The 12,077-nt window shown below is 34.4% G+C and overlaps 1 protein-coding gene and 1 non-coding gene across 4 annotated transcripts; one reads left to right on the top strand and one right to left on the bottom strand.

Annotated features, from left to right (window-relative positions):
- Nucleotides 1–318: 318 nt before the first annotated feature.
- On the top strand, nucleotides 319–3,838 carry LOC114279992 (uncharacterized). 2 transcript variants are annotated; one of them, XR_014333848.1, is made up of 3 exons: nucleotides 319–491; nucleotides 2,470–2,715; nucleotides 3,536–3,838. It is a non-coding gene; the product is annotated as an uncharacterized LOC114279992 (transcript). The 2 variants fall into 2 exon arrangements; XR_014333849.1 differs by having other exon boundaries at nucleotides 355–491; nucleotides 2,470–2,734.
- Nucleotides 3,839–5,350: 1,512 nt separating this feature from the next.
- PROT1 (proline transporter 1) lies at nucleotides 5,351–11,573 on the bottom strand. 2 transcript variants are annotated; one of them, XM_028222304.2, is made up of 8 exons: nucleotides 11,050–11,431; nucleotides 10,659–10,877; nucleotides 9,316–9,540; nucleotides 9,091–9,185; nucleotides 8,376–8,565; nucleotides 7,817–7,941; nucleotides 6,759–6,974; nucleotides 5,351–5,836 (listed from the first exon to the last, which is right to left on the bottom strand). In XM_028222304.2, exons 2-8 carry the CDS (start codon nucleotides 10,753–10,755, stop codon nucleotides 5,459–5,461), a joined length of 1,326 nt encoding a protein of 441 aa, XP_028078105.2. In that variant the 5' UTR covers nucleotides 10,756–10,877; nucleotides 11,050–11,431; the 3' UTR covers nucleotides 5,351–5,458. The 2 variants fall into 2 exon arrangements, with proteins under 2 accessions (XP_028078105.2, XP_028078106.2); XM_028222305.2 differs by lacking the exon at nucleotides 10,659–10,877 and having other exon boundaries at nucleotides 11,050–11,573.
- Nucleotides 11,574–12,077: the final 504 nt, after the last annotated feature.

The raw sequence follows: 12,077 nt of genomic DNA, 5'->3' as shown, positions 1-12,077 counted from the left end.
ATTATTTTATGTAATTTTAAAATTTTCAAAACCCTTTTTGTCATAATTTTTTATTTAAAATAATAGAAGAAAAATAAAATTCTTAATTACACTTCTACATAACAATAAAATTACGATAAATTTTAATTGAAAAATATATTTGATATCGTTAAAAATGATTAATTAATTTAATAAAAAATAATTTGTTATACAATTAGAAGTTTGAAGGGGTGGAATAAAATTTTCAAAATTAAAAAAGACAATTTATATTTTAAATAAATTTTAAAATATGATTGTAATTTATTTACGAGGGAATTACAGTTAGAAGAAAAAAAAAAAAAAACCCTCATTTACACCCCCGAATGGCTTCCACCCAATGCTTTTGAAATTATTATTTTTTAACCCTTTATTTATTTTGTAACACTCCAATCCCCGTTCGAAAGCTTCATTTCAGATCGATTGGGGAGGGAGGGAGAGAGAGAGAGTGTGTGCTCTCCACCAAAAATATTCTGGTGAGTTTCATCGTTAGTCTCACTATTTTCTTCTCATGTTACCCTTCTTTTTAGGGCATATATATATATATATATGTTTACTTTCGATCTAATCATCATAATATGTTTCGTTTATTAAATTTCTTCGAACAGTTTCGAATTAAATCTTCAGCTTAGAGTTTGAAGCTTTGTTTATTCTATTTAATTTTATTTGTATATAATGATTGATTGTTATTTGATTATTGATTTACTGAAACCAAATACCCTACCGTTCTTCTAATCCTTTATGGTGGATCAATTAGTTGTTGAAAGATCAGGATTTACAGTCTTGGTGTTAGGTTTACTAGGGTATACCCCTGGACTAGTTGAATTCATAAGAGTAAATTACCCCCCCCCAAAAAAAAAAAAAAAAAAATCATGATTAGAGTCTTGGAAGTGAAACAATAAGTTCATAAAAGATTTACTGAAGTCATGGACTCTCATATATGTTTATCTCCATATCATTACATGAGGGTATGTTCAGGTTTCAGGGTACTGCTTAAGCAAGGTTTTTTTTTAGCTTCAGAATTTTACACATGGGGAAGTGACCCAAATCGTTTATCTAATATCTTCACTTTTTTTTTTGAAAATGTTATTTTTAAAATTTTGAATTTTGCAAACTTCATCAAATTTTGAATTTTGCCACTGGAATTCCTTTTTTCGTGTACTTTTGCTAAAATGCCTAATCTTTGCCCAGTTTAGTTTTATCCGAATTTTGACTAATTCAGATCCAGTTGTCGGGCCCTATATTAATTTATAATCTTTTCTAAATTTCCAGTCAGTTTATTGAAAAAAAAAAATACCACATTCCCTTTTCCCCCCTGAATTGTAAATCCAAATTTTCCTGAATTTCGCCTAAAATTCCAAAATTTTGGCCAGCTTTGTCTGATCTAAATTTTGGCTGATTTGGATTTTGCTGTATTGTCCGAATCTGTCAGCTTTTCTTATGACAAAATGGGGATGACTTTCATAATCAACTTGTTTAACGCTCTACTGCAACCAAAAAGGAAACTCAATTTCCTGATTGGCCTAAAGAAGATGACAGAATGTTATTAATCTTTCTAGAGATTCTCAAATGTTGCATCTGCTAGTACAGGATAGTATTGAGTAGTCCCATAGTGCCATGTGGGATTGCCTACGTCACTACGTGATACTCCAAACCAATCACGTAGCTTAAATTTTTGCGAGTTGAATATATTGATTCATCTTTGTTAGGTAGTTGAGAGTCAAAGAATGGCCCATTTCTCTTTTTGCCAAGAGTACTACAAAGATCTGGGAGTATTTATTAATTTTTTGCAGCTAGTTCATATTGAATTGTAATTTGCAGGACTGAAGCTTGAATGGTATTGGAAAACCTTATGAATCATGATGCAATTTTGGGTTTATACCATAATTGCACGAAGCAAGAGTGGGGATGGAGTGAGGGCGCTATAGAAGAGTCAAAGGTTGGGTTGGGAGTGGGAGCGGGGGCATGGGTGGGGGTGGGGGGCGGGAGTGAGCCCCCATAGGAGTTTCCTGCTACTAAGGTTTATACTCAATAAAATTGTGCACTTTCTTTAATATTAGGTATGACGGTGCTTTCCAGATTCATTGGTTTGTGCTGATGACTTTCATCAGCAGTTTTGCTTAGTTTTTTTACATCAACGATTATGCTCATGAACTCTTTTTCTGGACTTAATTTCACATCTGGATTACATGTACCAACAATGGAAATATGATATTATGAGTGCAATTTTTTGGGGTTTTTTAATTTACAGTTGATGCATCTCCACTGATAATTACTGCAGTATTGTAGTGTTAGGAGATGCATTCTCAACATTCCTTCATTCGGGATATGTTTTACGTACATGCATAATTTGAATTGACTTGTTCTAAATATAAAGTAAACTCATTAGAATTCCTTCATTTTGAATACAGATGAAGTTATTGGAAAGTGATTTTGCTAATGTTCATGATGCAGGGAATGGGTTTTTGGACGCTACTAGAAGGTTGTCTGCTTCTTGCTAATGCACTGGCAATATTAAATGAGGAACGTTTCCTCGTGCCTAGAGGGTGGAGCTTCCAGGAATACTCAGGTGTCAGAAGAAATTCGCTCAAGGGGCAGATGATTGGTCTTATTTATGCAGTCCAGTACATGAGAATTCCTCTTATGATTGCCAATACCATTGTCATTGTTGTGAAGCTGGTGTCTGGGTGATGTTGCATTGTACGTCACTGCCTGATAAGTAATAATGCTATTCTTGTTTATGATGTCTTTGTTAAGTTTGATCTGTATCTGGGAGTTCATTCATTTGGCATGATAAAGTCACAAATCTTGATTACTGAAGAAGTTTATATGGCAAGTGACAAGCAATTCTATGAATTTTGAAAGTGAAATAGAATCAGTCCGCGGTGGTTTTTTTTTTTTTGTTTTTCAGATTTTGAATACTGAGGCTTTTTAAGACCTTTAGAATTTTGTTGTTCCCATGTGATAGAACAATCCAATTGTTCAACTTCCCTTTACATAGGGTGTGGATTAAGCATTTAGTTGACTCACCGATTTAGAGGCTCCGTTTAAAATAGAGCAAAGAGTTTGTATGTGAACTAAGAGGCTGTCAATATGGATTATTTGCTTGTGATTCTGCCGATAGTCTATGGATGACTTCTTGTAGTTGGTGCTTGAATGACATCTAACCACACATTAGGCTGGCAATTTAGGGCACATATGCCTCAAGAATGACTTCTATTTTATCCAAACAAAAAACGTGACTCAACATTGAAAATAATTGAATAAAAATTCTGTCTTGTTTTCCATTGCATTTGCCCTTGTTTTTCCTCAAAATAGTTGATGGCATGTATAATTTCTCTATGTTTCTCTATCCATAAGGATGAATGGCAGACAAACCTGTGTCTGTTTATGTGTCTGTGTTTTTCTTTCACAATACCCATGGTTCTGGCATAATTTTGTCTATTTTCTGGTCTTTGGCAAGGAATTGTTGTGGTCTTATGAATTGTTGATGTTTTTGTTGTTTTTTGCTTTTTTTCAGATGAGCTGAATGGTTGCACGGATTGATGAAGGTTCACCATGATTGATGGAAGTGTGAAGACGTTTTTATTTTTATTTTTTTATTTTGGAAGAGGCAGCATTTGTTAAAAAACAACAAAAACTGCTTTCGTAGGAACTTTCTTTCTTAGTATTTGTTGTTAGGATCCATGACATATCATGGTGGTGGAAGCATCAGGTGGTTTGTGAAACTGGTTTGCAATAGATTTACTGATTTTGTATTGTTGAAATGGCTTCGGCGCAGATGTGTGTTACGGTTTAAGAATTTAGTTCATTGATTTGTTAATTCTCTGCCCCATCTTACATAATGTTCAATGTCTGTGATGTGAGATTTTACGACAATACTTGACTCCAGACTTTGGTATGAGCCACCCTTCAATTTAACAATGTGTTTTGATAATGTGCGTCTACACATTAAGAAGTTTGAAAAGATCGTAAATTCTGAATGGAAGTGTAATAAAGAATGTATAATCTTTTCGAGCCTTATTATCATGTGCTCTAAGATTACACGATAACAAGACCCTTTACAATCTCTCTCAATTGTCTTTGTGCTCTGGCGTGGCTTTTCATACTCGTTTTTATTACAGATAAACTAACAGGATGAGGGGAAATCGTTGAAGCAAATCCGAAATGTCCATTTTATTTTATTTTTTTCTCTCTTTGTTTGCTTCCTTCCATCATGAGAAGTTATTTATTAGGTCAAACTTATCATGTGACTGTTTGCTCATTTAATAATAGAGGAAAACATAATTATTTTATCTAAAAAATAAGATAAAAGGTGGAAGAAAATAGTTACATGTCCACAACAAATATGATGCAAGTCAGACATACTAGAAAATTTCTCACCGAACACCCTTACAAACAAACATTGGAATGTTGCATGGCTAATGGTTCTGGTGTTGGCAAAAGTCTTGATTTGTCTCACTAGGTTTGGAAAAAACATTTTATGCCAAATCAATTTATTTTACATTGATCATAGAACACATTTATGGTTGCCTTGGTTAGCGTTATACCAAATGTTAAAAAATGCAAGAATATTTTTCATCGAAACAAATGGACAGTTAGATTGTACATCTTTTTAAGGTTCACATAGTTGCTTATAGTAAACAAAAAGCATAATATTGAGCTATCACAAGTAGGGCTGCAAACGAGCTGAGTCGAGCCGAGCTTTAGTATGTATGGACTTGTTTATTAAGATTTTAACGAGTTCGAGCTAAATAAAAATTTAACGAACCGAACTCGAGCCGAGTTGGCTTAGGCTCAACTCGAGCTCGAGTCTGTTCACGAGTTTTAACGAGCTAAAAAATTTATAAATTTATACTTACATGTGAGACTAAAGTTGCAATTAAAACTTTGATTATACAATTATATATACAATATATATAAGCATACTAAAAAAAGTTCATATTTTACTAAAATAATAATATCTACTACCACTATTATATAAATGTATTATCTATAGTTAACTATTATTTACATTTATATTTTTTAAATATATAAATAGCATATTTCTCTTATTTTTTATACATATTTTTATATTATTTAATATATAAATAATAAATATTAAACGAGCCAGCTAACGAGCCGAGCTTTAGAATGTTTAAGCTTATTTATTAAAAATTTAACGAGTTCGAGCTCGAGCTCGAGCTTGAGCTCGAATGCAAAAAAAAATTAACGAACAGAGTTCGAATGAGTTCTTATTGAGCCGAACTCGAGCCTGTTCACAAACGGCTCTGTTCATTTGCAACCCTAATCACAAGGGGATGAGAGGAGAGAAATGAGTGAAGAGGACGTTATATGATGCTAAAAACCTTCAATTCTTGAGCTAAAACAAAAGCTTAAAATGTTGTCAATCAAAATACAATAATGGGGACTACATGCCAACAAGTACAAAAACATTGTTGGCTCATAAATCAGCAAACAAATGGTAAGTTTTAGAATCAACTGCAATAAGCCTCAAGGCTGCAACAGATGCAGCAAGCGACATGCAACCGAAGAAACAGACGTTGAGCCAGTGCCACGATTTCTGCACCGCGGTGAGCTTATTATCCTTAGCCACCATGTACATGTGGTTTGCAAGGATGAACGTAAGTGGGAATGTGCTCACAGCCCCGGTGAGGCTCATGAAGTCTCCAAGGAATGGCAAAAGAGCCGCCACAAACGTGTTTATGGCTAAGTAACCACCTCTCACCGTGATTCTGAACGACAAGTTGCGAATAGCGAGGGGGCTTCCTTTGATTCCGTATCTTGTATCCAAGTACTCGTACATCGGGCTTGCAAATATCTGGCAACAGAAGATGAGAAAACAAAAGAGACATGTGTTTAGGAAATAAGTATGGACAGTGTAAATAATATAAACATTATGGTCATCATTAATGACATTATAAGGAAGAAACAAGTGAGGAGTTAATTGAATCAAGAGGCAATAAAAGCTCCAAATTAAGCAAGTTTTACCAGTATGATTGCCTAGAAATGGGCACAGAGATGACAATTTTTTTGTGTTCTTTGCTGATCTAAATTACAATGGGGTTTTGTACCCTATGAACAATTTTAAGGCCAAGATGGGATTTGGAAGGCAATAATTGGGGTCCTTATTTGAGGTAAGTCCAATCTGTATAAAAAAGGGGGGAAAAAATAAAAAAGAGCAGCAATGCTACGGAGCCTGCTAAATGTATTCGAAAAGTTGCCAAGAAAAGAATGCTCTGTTTGTTTCAGCAAAAACATTTTCCATGAACATTTTGCAGAAAATCATCTTCTTAGATAGTGTTTTCTAATGTTTGGTTATGACTTTGAAACTAATGTGCTAGTGATTATGGTAATGGTGATGTTAGTGTGGCAGCAGTATGGTGGTAATGGTGGTGGTAGTAGTTCGGTTGGTGCAGGTGGTGATGGTGGTGGCATTGGTAAGAGTTTAATCCATAAAATGCTAGAAAATGAGGAAAATATTTTTACGAAAACATTCTTCGCCGAAACACACGGAGCGGAAATGTTTGGATTAGATTCAATTGGATATAGGCCACACCACACTAAGTTTGAATCTACATCACACACTACATTTTCAGGTAACTTTTCAAACTACTTTTTCAGGCTCTCTAGGTTTTTCTATAAAAAAGAAAGACAAAAAAACAAGAGATGGCCACTGTAATAATAATAGTAATAAATAAATAAAATAAAAACCACAAAATTGAATGAAAGAAGAAACATACATGGAGAGCAATGACAGTTTGCAAGAAGGAAGAAATGTTGGCCAACACCTTCACCCAAACTGGACCATTAACACTGTTGAGCAAATAAGTCGATGTGCTCGATCCATAAGCCCAGTAACCCACGAAAGTAACAATATACATTGGCAAAACTCCTACGGTGAACTGAAAGTAGAGAGCTTTCATCATGTTCTTAATGGCAGGCTGTCTCACAGTTGCCTGTTTAAAAAATATAATCATTAATTTTGAGAATGTAAAAGAAAGCAAGAAATTTCACATATTGCCTGTGTCCTCCACAACAAGCAGGACCCTTCAGAAATTCGAAGGGAATAATAATGTTTTGATTTTTTTCTTTTAATTTTCAAAATTAACTAATAGGTATCAAGCTTCTATCAACAGAAGCAGTGGAAAGCAAAGCACTTTGCATATTTGGTTTTGTTTTTGTTTTTCCGTTTTCAGTTTTCATGTTTTGGGAAAAAAAGACATTGCAAAGTATAAGAACACCCAGCATTTTCATATTGTTTTTATTCTTGTGTGAAAGCACATTTCAAAAATTTGATCATGTTTCCTAAAAGGTAGGTTGTTTTCAGGATATTTTATTGGAAACAATTCACCAAACAAGTTTTTTGGAAAAAGAAAATGGAAAACAGAAAACAAAAAAAACAACCAAACAGGCCCAAGTAACTTAAGTAAATAATTCAGTGTTTGTCTTCCAGTGAAACTTCAATACAAAGATCCTCAATCCAAAAGAAGAAAAACACGAATACTGCTTGTTAGTTTGCATATTTTGCCACCATAAGGTCAGCCATGGTGTTCAAGGTGATCAATAATATTCTAAACAGAAGTACAAATCTGTTTTTAGAAGAAAAATAAACACTAATTTTGCCAAATATATATATACGAGTCAGGAAAAATATTGTCAGTGACATATAGCACAAGCAGATTGCACGTATTTAAATGCATAATGCGATAGAGATTATGCATCATTCTTTTATTTACCGTAAGAGGTCAAAGAACATGTTCATTGTCATTGTAAAATTCATGGATCTCCTCTGGCTTACCTGTATCTCTGGAAGCATTCCTGTATTGAATGCAAAAACAAGATTTGCAGCTGCACCAATTGTTGTGAAGATCTTGCTTGTTGGTGTTCCCGGGATACTATAATCCCTTGCTGGAGCTTTGATTCCTGAAATGACGGAGACAGTGTTAATGTAAATTGGATACCATAAAAGGATTTAGCTGAGCTAGTAATATTAGTTTATGATGATCTAATTGAATGCAGCGAGAGTCTAAACAAGCACAGGGACAAAAAAGATTTGATAATAGTGATTTAGTAAAATTTGGGGAAAATCTACTCAAACTAGTGCAAGCAATAATCCCAACATCCCCAAATCCATCTTAAATCAAACCTCAAAACTATGTACACAAAGAATCATATTTGACAATAAGTTGGTGTTTTCTATTTTTTTTTTTTAAAAAAAAGAGGCAGAAAAAGTGATAGATTTGTGAAAATACTAACAACTAATTAGAGCTTTTCTTCCTTGGAAAAGTTAAAATAGAGTGCATGGTATTCTAAATAAACTCTCGCATCAATGACATTATAACAGAAGGAAATCTTACCATCTTGAACTGACAGCACAATTGCTATGACAATATACACTAAACTGAAAAATGTTGAAAATCCGAGCCAAATCCTCAGAGCTGACAAATGGGGTATCCCAATGGCAAACATGGCGCACACAACCCCCGATATTGCAATAAAGTATGGGAGCTTCATGGTATTATCGTCCTTAAAAAGCACATAGACTGCCTGTGCAACAAATGTACAAATTAATGAACTTAGAAAAAGCTTCATACAGCTTCGACCAAAAAAAAAAATTAAATTATCTATTTCTTCAAATTCATAGGACAAAGTTTTAATTGTTGAAGAACAATTGAGGCTTGTGAAAACCGTTTACATGTTCATCTTTATAATAGTTCAATGAAATACAGATTTTGACTACAACAAACAAATAGATAAAAAAAAAAAAAAATCATTAATACCAGAAATGAGTATTGCTATCCACCACCTTTAGGGCATTGGTTAAGAGTAAAATAAAGACAAGAAATTTAAAACTTCAAGGCAGATTTCACTTATTCCTATACACTTATATATATATATATTTATTTATTTATATACTTTTTATATATTTTTCAACCTTGATCAACGCCCTAAGGGCGGTGGTTAGCATTTTCCTATCAGAAAATATGAAATGCTGGTAAAATATGTCTTCCATATGCTCAATCCTTGTCTAGAAAACAAATAAATAAATAATAATCAAACAATTCTACAAACCTTTAGTGCCTGACCAGCCAAAATGATATATCCGGTGTTAATCATAAAAAGATTCACATATTGCAAAGCCCATGTAAGCGAATAAGCTTTGCTACCTGTGACAACAAAATACCTAATAAGCAAAAGCAGCAGAGTCAATCATACTAGTTTTCTAAGCAACCAAACAACAAATGGGATGAGATTAATTTTAAAAATAGTTTCCCCCTTTGTTTTGGTGGCTCATACCATATATGAATCCTGCAAGGTCTCTATATCTGATATGTCTTTTGCCCCCAAATTCGTGGAGCTTAGCGGTCAGAGAATTTGCATACAGAGACACCACTGTCGCAACAATTAAACCAACAACGCCCGCTATCCATCCAAGGGGAACCATGATTGTCCCAGAATATCCCAGTACATAGGAACTGTTGATGCCGGTTGTGAGGACAAAACCGACTTGAAACCAAGAATCTAAAAAATCCCCAAAAAAGCATAAAATTAAACATGAATGATAAAAATCATATATGAAAGTAACTTAAGTATAATGAAGCAGATAAGTGTAAAAATTACCCACTAACAGCTCTCTCTCTCTCTCTCTCAGAGATAGAGGGGAGTGTCAAGAACCATGATATTGAAAACAATGAACAACCACGAATGACAAACAATTTACTAAACTACATACTAACTTTCCATTGAAATTCAGGATGCAAACCCTCTAGAAACCCATAATAAAAAAAAAAAAAAAATACACCCTCTAGGAACTGAAATTACTCGGTGAACAAAACAAAAGACCATTAATTCCTCAATAAAATTACCCGCAAGTGGAGGCCTCTCTCTCTGTCTCTCTGAAAGAGAAGGGGCGAACCATGTTATTGAAAATCTATGAATAAGCATGGGCGGCAAACGATTAACCGGACTACATACCAACTTTCCTTTGAAATTTTGGATGCAAACCATCAAGGAGATGAAATTACTAAGTGAACAAAACAAAAAGACACATTAATTTCTCATGCAAATTACCGCAAACAAGTCTCTCTCTCTCTCTAAAAAACAATAGAGGGAAGTGTCAAGAACCATGATACGGCAAAAACTAATAATAAACCATGAGCGGCAAAACAATTAACTGCACTAAATACTAAATTCCTTCAAAATTCTAGATGCAAACCCAATAGGACCTGAAATTTCTCATTGAACAAACACAAAATACCCATTAATTTCTCATACACCAACAATCATACTACATACAGACATTGATTAACAGCCAAACCAGAACCCAATTTCTCCACATTAAATTAGTCCTCTGCCATGCAAAAACTAACCTAAACCAAAATTCTCTCTTATTGAAGCACACAAAATGATTTATTTATAAACCGAAAATTGACGCATAAAACTCAAAATTACTCGTTCCATTTTCCAAAACTTGAATAAAATCCAAACATTTCACTATACAGAATATTAAAAAAAAAAATGACCCAGACACAAAAAAAAAAAAAAAAAAGAATCTTTCAAAAACCCATTCTACATCATACATATATATGTGTATTTGAACAAATATTGGGAATTGAAATAGGAAGAATAGAAAGAGAGACCACGGCTGATGAGGTGAGCGGTGTCGGGAATTTCAGGGCCTGACTTTTGATCAGAGACGGGTTTGCGAGGGCGAGAATCATCGTCGTAGGTATCCATTGATACGACCTCTTGCTCTTCTCTTCTCAAGAGCGGTGTCCTCTCTTCCTCTTCCTCCTCCTCCACCTCAATTATATATGTCACAGCCAGCGTCTCTCTCTCTCTCTCCTCTCTCCCCCCCTCTTTATAATACAAAGATAACACTCGAATCAAAAAGAGAGAAAGAGAGAGAGAGAAACAATAAATGGAATTCACAAAAATCAATTAGAGCCACTGAATCAACCGACCCAATTTTAGAAATCAGAGAAAAAGAAATTAATTTATATCTATATATACACATTAATTTATACAGACCCGACAGCGAATCGCAAGAAAGCACTTGAATGCCACAGGGGATTGAGAGTGGCGCCAATCCCCATGAAAGTCGTTGTGGGCTGCTACTAGTTAGGTATATGTAATTGCGTATCAGAATCAGAAAACTTTTTCATCTGGAGGGCCCCACAGTCTCTGACCGTTGATTTGGTTAGATCCGGGTCGGAGTTGGACCGTTAACGAGGAAGGATGATCGGCGGCGGCGGCCACTGTTTGTCGGTGGTTTCTTTTTCCATAGTAACAACAACAACCACCACCTTCAAAACGATTCTAGTATGTGAATGTTTCGGTTAATCGTTGGGAGGTCGTCCTACTTAGACTGACGTACGGAGATGTCCATCTTCCGACGTCGTTTTGGGAAGATACTCTTCTCTCTCTCTCTATGTATATATATATATAGTTTGGGTGCTTGTTAATAATGCAGGGATATTTGTTTGTTTATTTATTAACGGTGGTGGGTGGGTGCTTTTCTAAGAAAAGTTAGATTCTATATTTGATTTTGATGTGTGCGAGCTTTAATCAGTGTATCATATTTTATATTACAAAAAATATGTCCATACACCTTCAATATTTTCATTTTTATTATTATAATCTTTTTCTCTCTCTATTTTCTTTTTTTATTTTTTATTTATTTATTTATTTTTTTTTTTTGGTGGTGGTAGTGGTGGTGGTGGGATTGGGGACAAGTGGTCATAGTGGTGGCTGGAGAGGGGGGGTCATGATGAGAGAGAGTTGCAATCTCGATTAGTAAGGGAAATATTGAAAAATTTGAATTAAATTTACTCTAATAGTTGTGTCTTTTGACATAGAAGGGTGTGTCATTTTGAAGAGTCACAACTTTTTTAAAGAGTCATGGAAGAATCTATAAATTCTATCCCCCTCACTTTAATTTGGAAGGGAATTGCAATTTTCTTCTTCTTCACTTTGCATTTATTCTTTATATTTTCTGAGTCTAATTTTCTTATGAAGGGAGTACATGCATAGCGAAGTTCGCTAGGCTTGTAATAGTA

Source organism: Camellia sinensis, chromosome 1, assembly GCF_055761805.1.
Source record: "Camellia sinensis isolate YWXY chromosome 1, ASM5576180v1, whole genome shotgun sequence".
Classification (NCBI taxonomy): domain Eukaryota; kingdom Viridiplantae; phylum Streptophyta; class Magnoliopsida; order Ericales; family Theaceae; genus Camellia; species Camellia sinensis.
Note: the sequence above shows the minus strand (reverse complement) of the source record. Positions and strands in the feature narration are given on the sequence as shown.

Excerpts from the sequence above, each read along its gene's own strand:
- PROT1 (XM_028222304.2), bottom strand. The coding sequence starts at position 10,755 with ATGGATACCTACGACGATGATTCTCGCCCTCGCAAACCCGTCTCTGAT. Across the intron at positions 9,541-10,658 it reads CGCTCACCTCATCAGCCGTG|ATTCTTGGTTTCAAGTCGGT; the intron begins GTCTCTCTTTCT and ends GGGATTTTTTAG. Across the intron at positions 6,975-7,816 it reads GAATGCTTCCAGAGATACAG|GCAACTGTGAGACAGCCTGC; the intron begins GTAAGCCAGAGG and ends TTTTTTAAACAG.